The sequence below is a fragment of the Pithys albifrons genome, chromosome 1, assembly GCF_047495875.1.
Source record: "Pithys albifrons albifrons isolate INPA30051 chromosome 1, PitAlb_v1, whole genome shotgun sequence".
NCBI lineage: Eukaryota > Metazoa > Chordata > Aves > Passeriformes > Thamnophilidae > Pithys > Pithys albifrons.
Window position 1 is genome coordinate 36,950,475 of NC_092458.1, and position 24,051 is coordinate 36,974,525.

The following is a 24,051-nucleotide window of genomic DNA, read 5'->3' on the forward strand; positions in this document are numbered from 1 at the left end:
CTGGAAGATACAAAACAACTTACAGGGCCCTTTCATCCTTCTTGGCAGGAGCAGATCAGTTGGGATATCCCAGGGTATCCTGAGTGGCACTGGATGCTAACTTGTACACAGGCAAATTTCACCCTGCAGTGCTGAGACAGGTTTAAACGAAATCTCCAAGCCTTTGCAGTCACCTCAATTCATTCCATACTGGCAAAAGAGCCAGAGAAAAAAAAAAACTAACAGGTCCTGCTGGAACAAAGCTTTCAAGATTTAGTTCCAAATGCTTGGTTGCCTCATTTTTTTACAATAGAAAGTTTTATGTAAGAAAAATATTTTTTTTTCTGTCTTATCAACTTGTACAAACAGTCTTATGTAAAAAGATCTAGTAATTTTTTGTCACATTTAATAATGCCTTCTGATGTGCAAAGTTAAAAGTAATTTGAAAAATTACACATAAAGACAGAGCGAACATTCATGTTCTACCAATGTTATCCACTCTCTTGAATACTTTAAACCACACCAAATGACTATGGTCATATGTTCATTATCTCAGAAAACAAAATCTAGTCATGAAATTACACTTTCCAAAATGTAAGAGAGTAGAGTCTGTTGCTGAAATGTTTCATTCTTTGGAGTCTTTCTTTATTCTCTAGTACTGCATGCCATTGCATTGAATAAAATCTATTCTCTTGTAAAATTAATGGCTTACTTTATTCTTTCTTTCTGGTTGTAAAATTTATGTCTTACTTTCTTCTTTGGGTGAGTGTTTCTTCACTGTCTCTTGAGAACATCCTCAAACCTTGATTATCTTTGTTCTGATCGAAGGAGCAACCTGGAGACTGCATAGGCTTCCTTACAGGAGGACCACATATCTTTGTCACCTAAAAGGAAAAAAAAGCCGCAAGATGAAGGAAAGCACATATAAGCAATAATTATTCTGTGTCTCTCAATTCAGTTTAAAACCATTTTAATAAGAAAGAAAGATCTGTAGACATTAAGCTAATGAAAGCATAATTAATTATCATACTTCTCAACATTATATTCATAATGAATGAGCAAACACATAATTAGTCATTTCTTAGTAGAAAAAGCAATAAAAGCACTCCTTTTTAAGGAATACCAGGTGTAAAACAAAGTCATCACAGGCATTTTATTGATTGTGGCTTTTTTTCTTCCCAAAAGGGAAGCATATTGCTATTCAGACTGTAAAAGTAACCTGAGAGAATATGATGTTTTGTGAACAGCAGCGTATTTCCATTTTTTCTGTAATATATTCCAATCACATTTTTAATGTGGATTGAACTTTGATTTCTTTCAAGGTTGATGAATTATTATGGAATGTTCAGAACAGTTACACAGAGCATATAGTGAAGAGTGAGCATAGTGGAAACTAGCATTACCATGTTGCAACATGTTAATTTAATGATCCAAGATGTAAGTTTAATGATTTGGACCATAGATATTGGAAACATCAAGGGATTTTATATCTGGGTTTCTGACCTAGATGTCAATAGATACAAATCATATTAACTCCTTTTTTTTTTTTTGGTGTAAAATGTGACACTGAGCCTTTTTTATAATAGAGAATATCAATTCATGTTCATAGCTCATTAATCTTCCTAGTTGCCAAATAAAAATAATTAGGGCCATATATATTTATTAAATAAGAGATAATTTATGCTGGCAATCACATCCGACAAGATATTAAGCAGACTGAACAGCACATATTTTGTGCATGCACTGGTGAAAAACTAACAGTGTATGGGATTTATGAAAACTTTGGTTTCAATAGGTAGTCAACTTTTTAAAAAGTAAAAGGGAGAGAGAAGATCACTGTTGGCTCTAAGACAGGTACCCAAATTTTGAAGATACCATGAGAAGGAGGAAGGAGTTTATAAGTTATCCAGAAAGAGTTATTGTTTCTTACTGTGTTTTATATCCCCACATGTGGGAACAGAGAAAGCAAATAAATCTCATTTTCAAGGGACCATCACACATTAAAGAGAGAAGTGCAAATCTTAGGGACCATCTTTCCAAGTAAGAACTGCTGTAGTCTTAATTAAGAAATACATTTAAAATTTAAAATAGAACAAACACATCTAATTTTGATGAGTTTGTTGTTATACATGGTGTAAGAAGTGATAATGTAAGACGCATTGAATGCACTTGCTTAGGCCAGTAAAAAGCAGAAGAATCAGCATTATTACTACACATGAACAAGCATTCACCTCATGAACTGAAAGTAAGAGTAAAGTCAAAAGTGAATAGCCCTTTTGGGTTGTGGTTCCCATGTCTTAGGCAGCCAAGTTACAGTCTGAATCCCCTTCAAACGAGATTCATGAATTTACCTGCAAGACAACTGTCTCTGGACATGTCACTAATGTTCTTTAAGGGATTACACTTTAAACATCACTTGAAGTATTCATTTCACCATTTCTTATCAGAGGCAGTGTCTGTGGGCAGCATCTTACTATATTTGTTCTTGTCCTTAAATTCAGTTTCCAACTTCTCTCACACTATTTTCCCCATTAGCTCTTCTTCAGAGAACATTATAGAACACTCTACCAGCTTACCTGGACTCTCATTTTCCCCGCTAAAAGTCTCTACAGTTTTTCTAGGCTTCATCCATCCTTATTTTATTTTTCTCCTTCAGTCCTGCACCTTGCCAGCCTCTGCAGCAGCCTATTCCATCAGTCACTACACAAATATAATGCAGATATACCAGAGACACAAAATGTTTTCATCCTTTTACTTGTCTCACTTTTTTCATATTCTCTTACATAAACTGATGCAACACAGGGAGCTTTATGCTTATGATCATCTTTTATGACAAAGCAACTGATTGTTTAAGCTCCCTCTGTACAAGCCTGCCATACATTTTAACTACTCTCTGTCTTAGCAAGAATAAAAATAAGGGTTTAACTGAGAGTGAGAGTCAGATCCAGATGTTTGGAAAGCAGGCTTTGTCTCATGTCAGGCATGCATTAGGTGTGTAGTTTGCTGTAGGTCTTAGATGCCTTGCATATCTGAAAGAGGAACTTTTGCAGTCCAGGCAGTCTTAGACTGACTGCTGAGTAGAAGCCTATGAGGGAAGGAGAAATATGGTAGAGATGACTTGCTGGCTAATACAGCCCCTAAACAGATAGAGTACCAGTTCTTCAGGTCAAGGGGAAAAAAGAAAGAAGAAAATTAATAAATGGGCTCCAATTACAGTAAACTGAAAAACTCCTATATACATTCAGCTTCACTAGAAAAACGAGAATGAGTACATGTGGTAAGTGTAATACCGCCTAGTTGTATTTCCTGTGTTTTCTGCATGGCTAAAACTATATCCATTAGCTACATTATTTCTTAATTTTTAGTCTTCGGGCTGCTAAATTAAACTTCCAAGTAAAATTCATTCAGGGTTATTATCACCAGTCCTGAGAGACACTGACTGGAATCATAACTTTTGAGAGAAGGGTAACGTTCTCACTACGCGAATCAACTAATTACAATTTGGCAGCAATATCTGACCAGAATGTGGGGTTTTTTGGTTTCACAGACAAAATCCTTAAAGATTGTGTAAATGATCCTCAACGGGGAACAAAAATACCCTGACAAAAGTGAGATTGAAAAATCACCAGAAATATTATTCAGGAGAGAATTACACACTCACTGAATTTCAGGAAGAATTGAAGACTGCTGTAAAATTTTAAAACAGACAAGCCTCAGCAACTTACTAAGATTTTTTTCCTTTGGTGAAATGTTCTTAAATACCTCATCATATCTAAAGGCATAAAAAGAAACCTCAGAAAATTATAAAACTCCCGATTTTCACAGTTCAGACAAACCTATTGTCATTATACTCAGCATGCTGCTATTATGCACAATTTGTATGCCACAGCATGATGACTGGGTTAATTAAAAGCTCTTGTAATAACCACACAGTTAAATTACAATTAGTGCTGCACATGAACTTTACGGCAGTTCGATTTTGCTTGGTGAAATTCCTTAGACTGTTAACTTATGGTTACTTACAATTTGGAAAAGTGGAACATCATAAACCTTTATATTTACACAGCATGGCACAATGATGGGAGCATCATATCAATAATAGGTGGACATTATCTTCTAAGTTCACAAGCTCAGTATGAGAAATCGAATCCATTGTTTTGGTTTGGTTTGTAGGGAGTTTTTTTCCCCACCATAGAAATTGTTCTTTCTGACCTCAGCAATTATATTGACATTATTTTACATCAAATGACTGAAGCAAACTGAATGCCCAGTCCTGTGGTGCACTTCAAACTAGATTTACCAAGTCTCAGTGGTTAGCTATGCCACAATCTGCTACTGTGCCAGAATTAAGACCCAGGAATCCTGAGATCCTCTTCTCCAATTTGGGTAGTAGACTGTTGTGAAATACACAAAAAAGATAAGCATCTTCTACCCTTGCAGTGTGTCCGTGGTTTTATTCACTCATTCTTACTGCTCTGCATGGAGGCACAGGGAAGAAAAAACTTCTCTGGACACAAAACCTCTTGGGCTTATACTCAGCTCTAGCTAGGAACCAGAACCAGGACTCTGGAAATTGCCCTTTTCTTTAGTTTAACCGTTTCATGCTTGTTTTTGTAAGCTCAGTAAGCATTGTAAGTTTTTCATACATATAAATATCCAGGATTTACTGTAAATGAGGTATGTGTCAAGTATTCACCAGATTGATCGAGTCTCTCAAACCTGCAAGGCATCATCAGGGCCATAGTCAATGCAGGCATTTAAAACTGATTTTATTTAACGCACATTTTAATTAGTGATTAGTATGGTGGCTTTCAGCATTAGCTGTCAGATCACAAATTTGCCACACCCCTTACAGTTAAATCCCCTCAATCACTCACAAGCGAATGGACAGCTGAAGTCTAATAACTTAAAAAAAAAGCTAGAATGAGATTGCAGGCTGGTTGAAAATACATTTGTTACAAATAAAATTGTGGTCAACCTAATTTCTTTTCTCTTCTAGAAATACAACAGTGAATACTTTGAGAAACACATTCTTGATAAGTCACAAGCATTTCTAGCACCAGATTACTAATCAAACTACCCAAAATACGCATTAAACATTTATGAAGTATCTTTGGTTTGTCTTATTACAGTTAAGCCACGAGAGGGAGCATCAGCATTTCAGTACTCCCAAGCACTTCAGCAGCCTTCTATTGGTTTTCTTGCTTGGAACAGTTGCTCATTTAATATCAAATGTCATTTCAAAGAAAAGTGCATTTTATTATGTGAGAGGGTAGACATGTGCATGGAAGACTAAAGTATTCCCCACAAAGACAAAATTCAAGTTTTTGAAAACAAGGAGAGCAATTATGTCATGCAAACATCCATTTTTATTTCAGAACAGGAGAAAAAGACATTAATATGAGATTGTTTCAGGAAGGAGTGGTGAAGTAACACCAGTGTTTGCAACCCAGGAAAACTATTGCAAAATTGTGTATTATTTCCTTTGCTTTCTTTGCAAATTCTGTGTTTCTCATCTGTGACAGTTGATTCTAGCAATATGCCTTGGGCATACAGAGCTAAGCAAGCTTTAGAACTACAGTGGCAAATTATAAATGTCATACCTAGTCTTAAGCATTTTACAGAGCTTGCATGAGAAGTCCAAGACCAGTAAAGAGGCAAGCACTGTGCATAAAAGCCTAGAGAATTAGAGAGCAAAGCTGACACTTAGAATAATGCTCGCTCAAATTACTAAACAATTTATAATCATCTGCAAGGCAACCCTTAAATAGGCTTGCCAGCTAATGATAGTTTCAAAGCAATTTTATTTGAAATTGAAATTAAAATATCAGGTGATACATAAAAAGGTGCATTTATAATTTTTCAAGTGAGATAAACTTGGGAGTGGTTTCAAGCTCAAGAAAGGGCAAATCCAATTCAAAGAGTTTGCCCCACACCCAAGCAGATAGTACTGAGAAAAGATAAAGGCCAACTGCAGACACACAAAATGCACACCCACTAGAAAAGCAGGGGTACCCTCATCAGGAAAAATGGAAGTAAATATACATTGCAAATAAAAGGAAAATATTTTTCTGTGATATATAAATTGAAGTACAAGTTGGAAATACTGAACTATTCGGTTTGGCAGTAGTGCAGCATCAGCGTCATTGCTGTACAACTTTTTGGGGATATGCCCCATCACTAGAAGTGTTCAAGGCCAGATTGGATGGGGCGTTTGTCTTGGTTTGAGATAAGCAACTGCCAACCTCCCCCAAGCACAGAGAGAAAAGCCTCCCTCCTAACACCAGGGAAAGGGAGGAAAAGAGAGGGGAAAGGAAAAAAAACACTTCAAACTGCATTTATACTAACACTACATATATTTTTCACAGAAAGAAAGAGACAATTAGAAGAGAGTACAAATATTCACTCACGCAAGTCTGCAACAACAAAGTCCCCACTTCTTAACAAACACACAAATTCTACTGTCTTAACTACACATTACTTAAGAAAAACTTATTCCCCAGGGAGACAAACTCAAGCAGAAAGGAGAGACCCAGAACAACACAGTTTACTTTCCTGAGATACCCTGTGAGCCAGTGGTGGGCCTGGTCCTCTCCATCCTCCCTGGGGCAGCATCGTACGTCCTCCCAAGAGGAGGGCTGAGAAGCGACTGCCTTAACCACTCCCACACTGGTTCCTACTTCCCTGGAGGTGATGTCATAATGTGGTATGGAATACAAAATTACTGGCTAGAAGAGGTCAGCTGTTAGCTCAGCCCAGCTCAAGTCAGCTGACAGCTTCGGCCTAGTCCAAACTTCAGAGCCCAAATCTAGGCCCACCTAGGTGAACCCATAACACGTTGAGCACGTGATCTAGTAAAAGGTGTCACTGCCCATGGCAGAGGAATGGAACTAGATGACCTTTAATGTGCCTTGCAATGCAAACCATTCTGTGATTCTATGATTCTATGAAATTTTCAGTCAAGACAGAGGACCAAGGAAGAGGCAAAAATGCTGAGAGTTTGCAAATCAGCTTTTTTTAATCAGAATTGTTTCTATGGTTTTGTAAAAGACTGTTGCCCAAGCTGCTGGATTCTAGGAGACACAGTCCCCAATTTTCATGTGTCTGAGACTCGTATCCTCCTTCCACCACTACATCTATCAAAACTATTGCTCCACTCCTTGTTCTTGAGACTGTTCTTATCAGTATTTAATTATCCCTGCTTTCCTTCTTAATTTTGCACATTCTGATTCTAAAATAAAATCTAATAGACCATTAAATATGAGCTACTTAATATACTTTTAATTTGTGTATTCTGGTCTTTAATTACTAAAGCTGTAAATGGTTTTAATTCTGCTGCTCCTTTCATGAGGGACTAACACTCAGCAAATCTGGCTGTAAAAATAGTTTCTCCTCTTGAATGGGGTTGGGAGGGAAGGAAATGCTCCTTTTTTCTTTAAATGGTTTAATGTCAGGGGAAATCCTAATGTTCTTAGCCAAGCTACCCTGTAGCCAGAACACAGCACTGCCAGTTCAAACTCTTCAAAGGCAGTTCAACAAAAACTGCTTCTTATGAGAGGCTGCCAGCTCTCCCAGTCCAAGTCTGCTTCAGTGGATGCCAAGGTGTTTCATTTATGTTCAGTGAAAACATTCTGTGGTTATTCTCTGAAAAGAAATTATATAAAACCGGCAGTAGCCCTTTCCAAAGATCAGCAGGTTGTGTGAAGTTTGACTGATTTATTTATGTTCTCTTATGGTTCAAGTATACTTTATTGCTCATTACTTCTGTGTGCCCTGCAAGTACAGCTCTGACACAGAGAGCTAACATTGTGCCTTCTTTTTGGATACAGGCAGAATTGTTCATTAAATCTAGTTTTAAATCTATTCAGGTCACCTGAGTAAACCAAAAGAAATTCAGCAGGAATGTGAATGGCAATGTGTCAGAGACTGAAACAGTTGATGGCTTAAACATTGTAAGATCACAAAAAGACTTTTGTCCACTGTAGCAAACTGAAAAGAAACAGCTGCTCACCCAGCAAAGCTTACCCCTCCCTGAACAGCCTACTGGGAAAGGACCTTCAGAAAAGATAAGGAGGTGTCATTGTCCAGCCATCCCAGGTGCAGACACGTGTGCATACCTGAAGCTACAAACTGGATTTCCAGGTAAAGGAACAGACTAATAACAGGCAAATTCTGTGAGGTGGGATAATCCTTCTTACCATGCCAATGTCCTCCCTTACATGATGACTCTGCAGTAAAAATCCCTCTGGGGAACCTCAAAGACATTTCACATCTGGCCTGGGCTATTCATCTCAAATGGTGGACCATGATGGACCATGATTGATGCTGACATAATAGGCAGCTGTAATATCTTAGGAGGTCTCACAGACTCGTGACACATCCCATGACACTCTCCATCATAAAACTCCCCACCACAGGGGAGGTACAAGGCATTCCCACCTGAGTTTGAAGTGTATAATACCTCATGAAGTCTTTGAGTTTGGCAGACTTCCCCCATCGCTAATGGACCATGGCCATTGCTTCAATCACCAGACATTGAGGACCAAGTTTCATCACTGGATCCACCGGGTGCTCACTATACATATCTCAGGACCCTTATCCTTTCTTTCTCTTTGTCTCTGTTATACATTTCCTTAAGTGTTATTTTTATGCTTTAATATTGCTCTACTACTATAGATGATAACAACCAAAATGGCAACATACCTGTTTATCTTTGAAACAAAATTGTTCAAAAATGCACCCTACACAGATATGTTTACAAACACCAATTATTTAGTGTCATTTCACTCTAATCTACTCCAAGGGATTTATTAACAAGGACCTGGGTTACTCTCCCTTTCTGAGGCAGGTCATAACCTCATGAAAGCTGAAATGGCGCTCTATAACATTTATCAGACATTACTCATTTAAAACACAAAAACATTTTACAACTTATAATACATAAAGAATTACTGAAAGCAAAACAATTTGGCTACATCAGCGTGTCTGCACAGTGTGTTTTTGTGTGCCTTTGTGGCAGGCTGAAATTTACCTTCCAGAACTGTGAAGAGCAGATCAGATTTGTAAGTAAGATTCTGCAACAGAAGTATGCAAGTTAATAAAATCATGCCCACTTAGAGCAACAGTCAAAATGCATTATTTCATTTAGTATAAGACACTGTCAATAACTCTTGATAATTGGAGGGTCACGTTCTCATGATAAGAATCAAAAAATCATCAGAAAAAAAAAGAGGAGGGAAAAGCCTACTATATAGTTAGTCAGCATTTCAGAGAACCTAGGTGTTTCTCCCCCAATCCAAAGTGCACCTTAGGAGATTAGTGGGTTTGCTTCCTGTATCCACATGTTAACTGTTTCAGTGTCATCTCTATTCTTTGAACAGTTTTCTCTGAAAACCTTCAGTGGCATAAAAGACACTCACTTATTTATACACATTTGTATCATTTCAGGGGCCAGAACAGTCCAAAACACTCATTTGCTTCAAAATCTCTGGATTTGCTCTTAAGAAAATATTACCCCTCCAGTACAAATATTTGGTAGTGATTTAAGGACCAACTAAGAGAGCAAACACTTTTTGGCTCAGTAGTTCACTTTGTGAACAGTTATGTTTCACAATGAAAAAGGGTGAACAAAGAAAACATATACATAGCTTTACAGAAAGGATTCTTAGCGTCCTTATTTGAAATTTGTTCATACCTTTTATTTGGCTCTAGGGAAGGAGTGAAAAGTCTCCTTTCTTTTTCTGCAAATAAGAAGTATCAGACTGCAGCATTTTCTGCCTTTTAGAGCATCTGTATTCCATTCAGTTCAGGTGCCCCGTGGACACATTGAGACAAGCTTGCCATGGTGCCAAAGAAGAGTTACATGTCTATCATGTCATCTAAACCAAGAACATGATGGCAGCCCAGACTGCTTACTCCACATTTTTCAGCCTTCTGAGTCCCTATGCAGTCAGTGGAAAGAGGAAATCCCTTTCAGATCTTTTGCCTAACCTTCTGATTAAAAAAAAAGAGAAAACAATGGAGGTATATTAAAGATCCTATGCCTTCCTGACCCAACAGATTCAGCAAAGTAATGATGGCACAGTCATATGCTGAAAGCTTCAGGCAGAATTCCACAATTTTACTCCAAAATTTCCTTTGCTGAAAATAATGGGGTTTGGAGGGTTTTTTATTGGGATTTTTATTTTTGTTGTTGTTCTTTTTTTTTTTAATTTTACTTTGGGAGTTTCTTTGTGTGCGTGGTTTACTTTTGTTTTGGTTTGGGTTTTTTTTAAGTATGAAAATATGGCAAGTGGCTCACTTGGGGGTTGTCTTCTACAGAGTGGTAATGGGAATACACGTTGCAAGTTAAAGGAATACCAGGCTGAGTCCAGATAGTTTGGTAACAAGAAAAACATAACTGAGTTTTCCACAATGTAAAATCTAGGCAGTATCTGTGCAATCTCTAAACCAAAGTTCATCTTCCCTCCACAGTTCATCATCAATACCTCCACTTCTATTGGGAATAAAAGTACCTACTTTTGATATATAGCTTAAATACCATCTCTTTTGAAAAACTCTGTTCTTTGAAAACCTCTGGGCTATCACTCTGTTGGGTCAGCTTTTATCATTCTGTCATGGGGAATTTTATTTAGGCTTAGAGGTTGTATAAGGTGTAATTCTTTTGCTTTGACCAAAGATCTGTGAAATAAATAATACATACTGATGTCAAGATTCAGCTTTAACAACATGCTGTCATGGCAATGTTCATCAGCCAGGAGATAAAGCCAGCACTCACATCCTACACCAGAAGAACTCCATGAAAATGACATGTGTGTCCTATCCCACCACAGCTGACTCAAAAAAGACAGGCTCTTCAATAAGTCTGTTTCCCTGATGCACCCACCTTTTAAATCATTTCACAGAATCACAGACTTATTTAGGTTTGGAGGAACTTCTTGAGATCATACAGTCTAACATCCCTATTCAATCAAGGTCAGCCACAGTTGTTTGTGCAGGTTCATGTCTAGTTGGCCTTTGAGTATTTCCAAGGATGGAAATTCTACAACCTCTCTGGACAACCTGCTCCATGCAATTTCATGAGTTTTGATTTCTGCCCATTGCCTCTTGTCCTGTCAGTGAGAAAGGCTGAAAAGAGCTCAGCTTCTTCCTCTTCATTGGCTCATATCATGTGTCTATGTTTACAAAGATAAGATTCCTGCTGAGCTTCTTCTCCAGGCTCAACAGTCCCATCTCTCTCAGCCTCTCCACATATGAAAGATGCTCCAGGCTCATGATCATCTTTGTGGAAGGACTCATTTCAGTCACTCCATATCTCTCTCATACTGGGGAGCCCAGAACTGGACACAACACTTCAGACAGATGTGTTCTCACCAGTGCTGAGGAAAATGGAAGGATCACCTTCCTTAAAATGCTGGTAACACTTTTTCAAATGCAGCCCAAGATGCTCTTGGTCTGCTTTATTGTGCAGGTGCATTTCTCATGTTCAAACTGGTATCCTCCAGGATCCTCAAGTCCTTTCTTCCAAAGCTGCTGTCCAGTCAGTCAGACTTCAGCAGGTACTGGTCCATGGAGTTATTCCTCCCCATGTGCAAGAGTTTTCATTTGCCTTTGCTGAACATCAGATTCCCCTCAGAGCAATTCTTTAGCCTTAAAAGGTCCCTCTGAATGGCACAACCATTTGGTGTATCAGCTACTCCTCCCAGTTTTTTTATTGTTTGCAAGCACATTAGAACTTTTAAGATTTTGATATTTTTGTTATTTCTAACTGTTTGGAATACTGTTAGAGATAGTGAAGACATAGCGCTTTTGAAAATCCCATTCAGAGTTTTTGTAGGTTTATATTACATATAAAAGTACATAAATGAATTTTAACAAATGTGTAGCACAAATTCCTCACTTTCAAAATGAAGAAATGCCAGAATTTGTCTGTGTGATTTTGTTGCTGTTGTTGTTGTGTTTCTAAGTCCAACTTTTTTGCATGCATATAAAGCTTATAGCTTTTAATATCATGGTCACATACTTCATTTCTCTTCAGATCTCAAAATCATCAGTGTCCAGAATACCCAATGAACAACTAATCAATAATCCTTTTACTCTCTTTTATTCAATATTAAACTCAGACATCATCGATCTTTTGGGAATCAAGAAAAATAGTCTAATGAAAAGTTTGGAGGAAAAACTTAATTATAAAGCCTTGTGAATTTTCTTTTCTCTCCTTTTCCTTTCCCCTTTCCTTCAGCTCTTGTCTAACATCAGACTCATTTCACTCCTCTCAGGTCCTCTGTTCCACTCCACTGAACCTTTCAGTGGCCAGGTTACTCAAACCATGCCAGCACAAGTCTTCAAACACCAAAACAAAACTATGGCTAAGAGTACAGGCAGCTCTCTTGACCAGCTTGACTGTAAGCTGCCACAGTAGTGTGCATACAGGGAAAGGGGTGAGAACATAGAGCTGAGAAAGGTGGCAGAGCAGGACTTGGGCAATCCAATGTGAGAGTGGCTTAAGCTGCTGTTGAACCACACTGTGAGTGACACAGGAACTTGCCCTTCCATGGCATGGGACCATGCCATTAACCCATGCATAAAGAGAATGGAAACACGCTCTTATCCTGGGAATAGCAGGTTCCACCCATACCAAAACTTCGTAAATCTTGCTAAAATCTATTTGTCCTTCTGTCTTAACATTGACAGTGGCTTGGATAACAGAATGGAGGTAACATGAAACAATTTATTACAACTTGTAAACAAACTTCCATGGGTTTTTTGTTTTGGGAGCTTTTTTTCTTTTTCCTTTTTTTTTTTTTTACATTTATATAATGCCTAAATATGTTATAAAGTTCTTGTGCTTTCATCCAGCTGTACAGTGCCCTCTATGGGGATCTCCTTGTCTATACAGAAGCTCAGAGACCAGCACAGAACAGCATGAATCTGCAAGGTGCTCTGTCAAAACAGGCGCTTTTAGCTGTTACCCAGTGTTTAAGAATTACACACCATCTTTTTCAGACTACCTTAATAAGACTTACTGTTCTTATTTCATATGATGCAGCTCTCTTAAACCTAAATTCCATTATATCTGCACAGGCATACACACAGATGCTTGCTAAAAAATTTCTGTTCCAACTCACAGCAGCTAAAAAGCATAGGGTCCACTATGCACTGAGCAATACCAGTAAATAAATTCACATACATAGACTTCAGGAGCAGAAGTGTCATTAAATATATGTCAATATGAATGTGTGAAAATACATAAATATGTGAATAGTTGCACAACTCGCACATCTTCATTAGATTCTGCAGAATAGCATAAAATAATGCCCAGGTATCAAGATGATGAACAGGTGTTGCACTTATTTGTCAGTCAGCAGAGCCGTGGGAGGTAGGAATTAAAAGTGAATTTGAAACATGAAGAGAAAGACAAATTCCAGTTGGAGACAGCGTGGCATTGCTCTGCTGACCCAAGCAGAAAAGGGAACAAATTGCAAATCACCAGAAGAAACAGTTTTGTAAAAGAAAGCCATGTTATATTGGCATTAGGGGTCCTTCCACACCACACAGAGCTTAAAGTATGAATAAACACTGGATTTAAATATTCACGCAACAGGTTAAAAAAAATCTTTTACATATGGTTATTTAAACAAACATACCCATGACTAGATACAAAACTGTACAACTCCATGCATAACTAAGCAGGATACTCTGTAGATTTTCATACTAACACTCGCATATGTACAGATGATACTTCCAAACATTTAAAGATTTTTTTTCCTCTGCGTGCTTCATAAAATATAATGAAATTCACTTTTAAAACTGCAGAGACTGCTGTGGGCCTAAGCAAGCTGGTTTTTTCTGCCACATAGTCATCTTTTTCCTGTCTGTTAGAATCACTGATGAGTTAATTGCTTATCGAAACTTGAAATAGTTCATGAGTCACTCTGAAGAAAAAATAATTAAATATTAATGAGCCAATTTCAATAGAATTCATGTTCTCTGCCTCTTAAAGCTGAAAAACTGTATTAATTACATGTCAGAATTAATTCTTGATAGCTAATAAATGGGAAAATATGAAATATACTGACCTACTAGATCACCATGTTTCAAGGGATCATTACATCATAGTCTTACTTGATCAAATTAAAGATCAAAGACAGAAAGGACTGGTCAATTTTAAGAGAGAAATTAAGTGAAAGACATGTCTAGGTCTGATGCAGCTTGAGTGAAAAATGAAGTATATTAGGTTTTAAATTTTGGAAGTAATTCTGTATCAGATGATTGTAATACAATAGAAGTAAACACATGATCTTAGAACAAATGCATTGGCAACAAATATCATTACATAAGAAATTTTAGTATTCTTTATAGTGTATGAAGGAAGAAGAGAGAAAGGCATAAAGTTTTCAGGAATATCAAAAGGATTTTATTTTGGATCAATATGAAATTTTCATTAAGCCAAAACACTGAGTGGAGAGCTCTTCATCCATTTAATTTTTTATTAAAACTCAGAGAAATATACTATTTTGGAGTGTAAATACTTTCATTTTGGAAACATGAGTGTGCTGAGAGATTTTTAAGTCTGGGCCAATGACAGTTCACTGTTGAAAATCCAAGTAAAAAACTTTTCAAATTAAATGACCCAGGATAAAACAAGAAAGACAAGTCCTTCCCTTGAGCCTTTCCTTGTTTGTTCTAGCTTGTTCCTGAAAACTGTAGGCAAAAAAAGGTCCCACAGAAATTGAAGGAGCAACAGAGCATATCCCTGAAAGGCAATTGTAGCTCTGAAATAACTTAGGCATTAGAGAGACATCAGTGAGCCACTTTTGAGCCAAACTGTTAGTGAAAAACCTTTTCCAAAAAACATGTTAGTTTTTCTCAAGGAAGTTCAGCATCTGGATATTATGGTTCATGTAGCTGGCTGGTATAAAACAGATAAAATGGGAAATTCACAGAATGAGCAATTTCCCGGTTACTCTGTGACTACAGTAGGATCAAGAACCCACTTTAACAGACTCTGAACCTTAGTAAGAAATGAAGAATCCTCTGCTTACTATATTAGGTCAAGTTTATTGTCAGAGGCCATACCAGCTGCTTAGAAGAAGACACTGCTTCAGCCTCAGCCAGTCACTTGTTGGGGTAGGCTATGGCAGTCCTGGAAGCATTACTGCAGCTCAGCTGATGCCACACAACAGGGACACACAGACACTCTCTCTAGACCTGTGTGTACTGCAAAACTAAAGGCATCTCCTCAAACAAAGTTATCCAATCCAGCATTTAACACAGAATATGTCACTGCAGGGAAGTTTGAATGTAGAATATATATAAAAATGCAATTACAAAATGTAATGTAGATAAATATAATAAAGGAAAAATTCATATTTTGACACTTACTTAACCTTCACAAAGTAGATATATTAGCTTTTTTTCCTAATGTTTAGCTAAATAGTGCAGACTTTTCCTAAAATTATCTCAAAATTCTTCACTTTATGCATTCACTAACAGAGCTCTCACATAACTTGCTTTTTCTCTTAAATATACATAAAGAAGGACTCATTTCATGTTACAAATGAACTGTGCTACTTCCTCTGAAACCTCAAAAATTATGGAAGTAATATATGCAAAGTCATAGGTTCTCTAAGGCAGGCCACTGGTATCTAAAATAAAGATTGTTCAAATTTATCAATAAGTGCACACAGGATAACAATGAAGTAATTAAAAAATTTTCTTTTGTTCATGAAAAATACTTTTTGTGCTCCTAAAAACTCTGGGGTCAAATAAAGCTAAATTCAGATACAAACGTGTTCCTCACCATAAAAACAGCCAAGTAAGTAATAGCATATCAGTCATACTTTTCCTACTGTCATGTTTGCACTGAGTGTGGATAACTCAGCTTCTTACCTGCTCAGACAACTGTGGCCCATGGATATGGGCCTGTACCAGAGCATCATTAACAAGCGAATGGAAGTTTAGAAGCACATGCTCAATGTCGTATGTTCCACTCATTGCACTTGAGAGCTCCTCCAGGGACTGAATATATCGCCGCCAATGAAGATCAACTTCTGCTATGTCAGCTAAGCAGCCTCGGATGATGTTGAGGCAGTAACCCATGCAGGGCTTACTCTGCAGCAGTCCTTGGCAGTGGGGGCAGTACTGCATTCTCAGTAAAGCTCTGCGGCGGTCTTTAGAGAAATGCATGTGATCTGTTGTATTGATCACCTCAATCCCCAAATTCAGAGCCTGCAAGAAGGTTCGGCTGGACAAGAGTGATCTTCCCATTTGCCCTATGGCCTTTTTGGGAACATTGCCAAAGGGCTTGATGTCTCTTCTCGCCATTCGGAGGCACTCCACATATTCCAGTGAAATGTCAGTAAGGCCAGGGTTAATCACATGGTTGTAGACTAATGGAAACAGCGTGTCAAAAAATCTCTTGACAAATTCCTCTGTGCTAAGCTCTGTGCCAAATACGAAGAGTCCAACATCAGTGAAAAACTCCTGAACACACACAGTAGCCTCAGCAGCCATGTTTCTATACGCAGTGCAGAAAAGTGTGCTTGTATAATTCTCAGCCAGTCTGATAAGCATTTCAAAGGTCTCTGTAATCAATCAATCAATCAATCAATCAATCAATCAATCAATCAATCACTGTTTTTAAGTTTTAAAAAGCAAGAAACTCAAGTAAGAACTTAAAAAAACTTACATTTATCCCAAATGAATTTTTGCATTAGAATTTTTTAAGTGACAAACTTCTCACAAACTATGACAATTGTCTTTTGTATATAGGAAAACACTTTACAAATTATGTTACAACACAATCAATAATCCATATGTTTTCTTTGCAGGTTAAACACAGCATAAAAAATATAAAAGGAAATCACTGTAAGCTGAATTAAGTTACAAAATACACCAAAGCCCTACTGTATCAGTCTACATATATAAATACATTAGCGCTCTAATTGTACGACTCATTCTGGAAGTTGTATCAGAAAGTTCAATATTCTCAGTCACTCCAAGTCATGCCTCTTACCATCCTAAATGGATGGGCAAAAGTAACATTCAAACAACATAAACTCTTCCATTCTATTAAAGCTTAACTTTTAAAAAATCAGTGTTCATTTCTTGTCTTCCAAAGGAAGCAGATGTGCCTAACACATGTGAGAATATGCTTTTAAGAAGTGTTGCTTGGTCTGGCAATTAGCGTGGTCAAGAACTGCTTTCCTCATACACTGATGGATACTCCCTCTCTAAGACTCAAGTTCTGCACAACGAATAAAGCCTGAATGGACAAACTTGCATTTCTTTGGTTAGGTGGCAATCCTTAAGCACACTGAGTACATTTTAATAAAGCAGTTGAGTATACTGGAAAAATATTCTCACCTGACTTGATCTATGATTTTAAAAACAGAAAATGAGTGTTTGCATTGAGGAATTTCCTAGATCTGCCTGAGAAGGTTGTACTTAAGGGAAGGCAAAGAGCAATATATAGATCAAAAGGAAACTTAGCTTAGAATTGAGAATAAAAACACAGAAATGCATATTACAACTATTAACAAATCTTAACCACTAAATGGCTATTACTCAGTAATTTTATTCATTCAAGCTTTACAAGTTTTCATGTGTTTGTTTTTTCACTTTTTTTTTTTAAGTAGGACTATAAAAATAAGATTAGGAAAAGCATGAAGTTAAATGTAGCAATGCATTCTCAATACATGGCTTGGAGGATGTCATGCCAGAAATGGGCTGATGAAGAAAATAAGCCAGCCACTGAGAATGCTTTAACAACTGATGTTTTTAAATGTGGTTTAAATGTACTAAATGTAAAAAGTGCATAGTCACTGCTTCTTCTTCCCAGAACCCCCTGCCAGGCCAAGGGGCTGGGAGAAGGACAGTGACCTCATATTTCCTGTCACCCCCTCCCATTGAATGTAAATCCCCTTACTCTTATTGGCAGGAATTCAGACTTCCCTCTTGTCCCTTACTGGTGAATTTGTATCCCTCCAAAGTCCATATAAACCTGTACCCCTGATTAAACCTCCTCTTTGTTCCTGCCTTTCACCGGTGGTCCCTGTGTGTCCTTTCTGGGGGGCTCTCAGAGACCACATGGTCGGGGTAAGCATGGAGCACACACTTCTCCTAGGTTAATGGACAGATAATCCAGGACCAGGAGAAGTCCCATATCATTGCAGATTTCCTTCAGCATAACGAGGCTACAAGAAACCAACCCTCATAGTTAAAGACAGCTAATACTGTCCAAACCGTGATGTTAAATATAGGCAGAATCAAATAATGTCAAACTTTGCCAAGCAATTTCTGAAGCAATCCAAAGTCTAATGGCAAGTCACTGACTGAAAGGAATAGTAGAAAACTCAGAAAAACTTTAATGTGAAAACCAAGACTGGCTATCACATGTTTAATAAATATCTATAAGAATAAGCATCTTGTATTATGATAAACAGTTTGTTCAGATCAGTGAAAGGACTCTCACCGACTTCAGTGGGTTTGAAATTGCATGCTTTGTGAAAAGATCACAAAGAAAACATATTAAACTGATACACGTATAGTTTATATGTAATCTTTGTTTCCTCCAATAAAAGTGAGATACATGCTTATAAATCTGTCATTCCTGCACTATCTGTAAGTCAGTTTCATATTTCACACTTCCCTTAAAACCAAATTTGCTGTGTCTCTCTTCCATTCCTCTAACATTCACACAAGTAGGAAAAATGGTGTTGACAGTAAAGAGTCAGAAAGTGAACTCCACTTGCCTGGGCGTTTTTTTTCATTACTATGTCACATACATATGTGAATATCTCCTTATGAAAATTCCACTATAATCATTCATACGTGCCAAATACCATAGTGATTCACCAAAGGGTTTAATTTGTTTCAAAAGTCAGACTCCTAAAGCTGGGACCCTGCATGGAGCTAGGTTCTCCACCAACAGAGACCTACTCAACACAGAAAAGCCTCTTGGATTAAGTTAACATGCAGAAGTGCCAGTTAAGTAGCTCCACAGCTGCCTGGATCCCCACCAGCACCTCATGCCTCATACCTGAGCAAGGTGATACATATACATAGCCAAGATGAGTGTGCCTTCAACCTCAGCACCTTGTACCCGAGATACCTGCACTGCACCCCATGTTTGTACATGTGCACATGTCTGAGAGACCCATGACCTGGAGCAGCAAATGAGGCACAACATATCAGACAAGGCATATCAGATTTATCAAGATGCCCACTTTAAGGCACCTGAACCAAGGGTGAGATCTCCGTCATCAATAGAGGCACTTTGGACACAGCTCACAAGGAGGAACAGATACACAGACAAATAAGTTACAGCTCTAAATATCTAACTACTTTACATATCATTTTTATTGGAGGGAAGAAGGAATGCAAAGAACAGGCAGTGCTAGTACAGAAAGTTTATTTAGTTGCCTAAGACTGATTGATACCATTTTCAATGGTAGATGCCATTTAGTTGCCTGTCCAAAAGGGCATGAGTATTCTGCAGGTCCTGTGTAGGCTCTGTATGGACATTTTGCATTTAAAATTATACTAGATGGCTGTGCTGAGACCACTGAAATAAATTCTAGATACCTAGTTATCAAAGACTTGAGAACTTATCATAGAAAGTCTTGGAGTAGCCCAGAATAGCAGGGACAAAAATTTAATTCAAATTGATTCTTGGATTAGATGGCTTAAACTAGTAAAGTGTGAAAAGTATCAAAGGTTTCTATGAAAATAGCTGTGTTTGTAACTGTAAATTCAGTTCTTTACACAAATTTTGCCAATGCTTCAGATAAAAACTGTAAGATAATATTAGTAAAATAGTGATGTTATAATAATCCTTACAGAATTACATTAACATAGTTTTTATGATCCTTTTAATTTTTTGTTGTTATTACTTTTCCGAGATGAAAACCATGAAGTATGTGATCTAAAATGTCTTTCACAGTCCATGGCTGCAATATTCTATTACCAAGAGCACAAATAGTATTTGAAAGAATAAATCATGCTGTACATAAATAATCAATAGATTTGACAACAATATGGTATAAACAATAACAAATCATCAATATTGAACTACATTGCTAGGGCCTCATCAACCACTAGATGGAGAAGTACAATAATCAACTGCATAATCTATTGACTATTTGTGCTTTTCTGAACAGGATGTTATGATACTGGGCACTTCTGTTTACAATTCTCCATCATGCCATTTAATTGTCATTCTAGGATTTCTCACAACATTTGTTATTCATGTTTATTCTACTGTCACATTTTCTACTTTATAACCACCAAGGCTATTCCAGAGATTTGTTTCAGCGCTCAGACAATCTGACAAACAGCAAAGCAGACCTATGTTTACTCTGAATACTGAATAGCACCTAATAATACCTTATGATGGCAATCTATGCCATTTATAACATGTTCAGGTACCTCAATGCCAAATCAAGTTATGCGGATTTGATGCTGCAAGTGTATCACAGATGTAGCAATGTGTTTCTCTATGTTTTAAAACTATGGGCTTAGACTAACATAATCCATTTTAATTATTCACCCACATAGAAGACGTGCTGGGTTTTCAATCTAATACACATAAAATACATCTTAAATATCTTGAGTTATACAAGCTTTTTTATTGTTGTTAAATGATTTACTTAAATCTGCAGGCTCAGTGCCTCTTTTCTCCATCCTTTATGAGAGCTTCGTGTTAACCACTATACAATATCCTATAGATCTTCCTGCAGTACTACTGTTAATAATGTCTAGCACTTATTGTAGATGATATGTCAATTTTACTTTTCTTTAGCTATAATTAAAAATAACATTTGTACACTCCTAGGTCAAAATGCAGGGTTGCCATTATCTTAACCCACTAATTTTTTGAAAGAACAGTACTATTTCTCTTCCTGATTTTGCTAAGAAGGAATAAAACACAAAGCTAGGGAAAATAACCTAAATGAGAACTTGTTTTATATGTTACATTTATTCACCTCATACTTCATATGAGTACATATATATACACATACTTTTTTATATAATAGTGTATTTAACAAAGTGATCACAAAGTGATATAAATAGCTACCATCATTGCTTTAAAATATTTGCTCTCTTCAGTTTCCTTAACCTTTCTGTTTCTGAGAGCCATGGGTAGTTCTGAATAATAAAGATGTCCCAATTTAACAATCAGTGGACTACTGGCTTTAAAAGAAAACTCAGAAGTATACAAATGCCTTGTTTACTAGAACAACTCACAAAGAGAACAATAAAGAAATACTGGGGTTTTTTTTCCTTCTTGGACATTAATCAGATTCAATGGAAATACTGCACAGAATGAAATAGAATTTGAATTGGATTTTAAACCAGCCCTGCAATTTTCATCCTTAATAGTTTCAGCAGTGTCTTTCTACTACAGATACCTCAGAAAATTAATTTGAAATAAATTTCTATGAAACTGTGTTGTTCTACAACAACTGCATTTTCTTAACTTTACCCTTCCTTCACACAGATGAATGTTCTATAGAAGCTGCTAAATGAGAAAATGCATGCTCTAAATTCCGAGCATCTGAAATAAACATAGTACTTAATGCAAAGATAATCTGATAAATTAAAAAACCCAGTATTAGTAGTGGGCCAACAAGTTATGAAGTTTTATAATTCAGCACTAATTCACCAGATCACATCAAATACTGTAAATTAATTCATACTTAGGCAAGGTAACATATAAAACTCAATAAAATACAACCACACAGGTTAAAACCTATCCTTGAATTATGGACATTGTATTTAGCAAGACTGCCTTTCAAAGTCCAGAGGGGAACCAAAACTGATGAGCCTGGATCACTTTAAGGATCAGCCCAAAATACATAGGAATCTAGATAACCAAATCCAAGCAAAAGATGGAAAACCACTAACATGAATATATTATGGTTTGAAAAATCCTATGAGAAATTATTAGCCTGTTGCCAGCTGCCATTAACTTTTGGGGATCTCATAAGTTTTCCTTCTGTTTATGAGCAGCACAAATAACCCAGAAGCATCAAACTCCCTCTTCTAAAGATTTATGCTCCAATCAAATGTATCTTGTATATACTGTCCTACTGGAGTCACGGTAACATATCAGGTACAGTATATGACCTAGATGGCAAGAATTATGAAAAAAAATGTGGAAGAGAAATGAATCCACACAGTATTACATTAATAATATCTCTGTTTAAAACACATGAAACAGAGAAATGCGTATAGATGGCAGACTTAGTGTAGCTATTCCTAATTACAAAGTAGTACACAGTGCCAGATATACTGTAAAATCCCTGAATCATTTCCTATATCAAAAAATAAGCTGAAAGAATAATGTCTACAGGACATATAAATGAATTATAAAGAATGAACTCATTACAGCATTGCCTATGAAGGTTATTTGGGAGAGGGATAACAAGGATCAGTGCCAGCAGAATAGAGACTTACTAAAACTGTTCCTCATTAACACATATTTAAAATTAATCTATTTCATAGATTGTAGATCCATCACTGAAGTCAGTAAGAAAAACAGATGTAACAAATTAAACCTGTAAAACAGCCAACTTTGTGTTGTGAAATGTTAGTAATACACCTCAGGCTTTACAGTCCAAACTACCCACAACAGACTTCAGATTTTGTCAGGTCTTGTTTGGCCTTGAATTTATTTATGCTGTTTTTGAAAAAAACAAATATTTTAAAAACTTGAATTAGAATCATTTGACCATTGTCTAAGTTGTCCTGTGTTCCATGACACATCACTCAGACAGTCAAATGTCAGGAGTTTCATAAATATCCTGTGATTTTGAGTTTGGTTTAGTTGTACTGTAATTTTTTAAAGTTGTGGTTTGTGTTGGTTTTCTTGGTGGTCTTTTTAGCATCAAGACACAAGAAAGTTGGTATATGACAACTTTAGCTGGAGTATTAATAGAAATTAGCAACCATAAATAATTCAGGCTATAAGTATTACTTACACTAGAAAGAACTGTTGTACTTTGAGAAGAAACAGCAAATTCTCTAAAATCCACATGTAAGGTCTGTTCTCATTTATTCTGATAATGAAACTCATTCCCAAGTTTACCAAAACATAGAATGCAGGAAACGTGTCCCAAAGCTAGGTGAGAGGAATTTCACTCATTACTGTGCTACGTCTTTTCATGAGTCTGAACTGATAATTGTACTTTTCACTCTTATTTTACAATCTACTTAATATCATCACTCAGTGTTAATCTTTGCCCAGTAATCCTGATACCAACTATTTTGCCATGTAGAATTTGCTTTGTAAATCAACAAATTCTGGTGTTTTTTTCTTCCTTTCTCTATCTTGCTATCTATACATTCAAGAAAAGGCCCAGCAGACAAATAGGACTCAAGTTCACCTGACCAAATATCATATCAATGTCTTGTAATTTGCTTGTTTGGGTTTTTTTAATAAAATGTTAATAATTTTCTTTTTTATCCAGTTTTCTGGAGTTACATTTCTTTTTATGACTTAATGGAAGTCACAACAGATTCAGAACATTTTTGAACTTTTCAATGAAACTTACTGCTTTTGTTTATAAAATATTTAGCCTTAGAATCTGCAATTTAACATACTCTTAAGTAGCAACTGGAATGTAAAATATTTAATCAGACCTTGATAGATTATATTTTAATATTGAATGACTTTCATATGAATGAATATCACAAAGTTATTCTTTTATCTAGTTATAATCAGTGATTCCAATTTTCTCCCCATGTGATGACCATGGAAACATTCTAGTCATTTTGTAAGCAACATGAGCAGATTGTTTTGTATGGTGCCAGGAGAAGAAATAACTAGCAATTAACAGAGCTCAACCAAACCACTCTTTCTCCTCTTGGATTCTGTTTATGTTCTCTCTGATTTTGCATTCTTCCGTGTATTTCACAGGAAATGCTTTCCCATAGAAAAATACTTCTCAATTCTGAATATATGGTTTATTACCCTGGAATGAAATATGCTCAAAGTTGCAAGCAAAACACTATGGGGAATCAGAGCTTTAAAACTGGTATCTTATAATGAAGTTATTTGAAAAACAT

General features: G+C 36.7%; 1 protein-coding gene across 1 annotated transcript in view; it reads right to left on the reverse strand.

The window, feature by feature from the left end:
* GPC5 (glypican 5) overlaps window positions 1–24,051 on the reverse strand; it is a 623,049-nt gene that overhangs the window by 516,058 nt on the left and 82,940 nt on the right. The window contains 2 exon segments of the mRNA XM_071570483.1: window positions 730–863; window positions 15,871–16,565. Coding sequence (XP_071426584.1) covers window positions 730–863; window positions 15,871–16,565 — 829 coding nt within the window.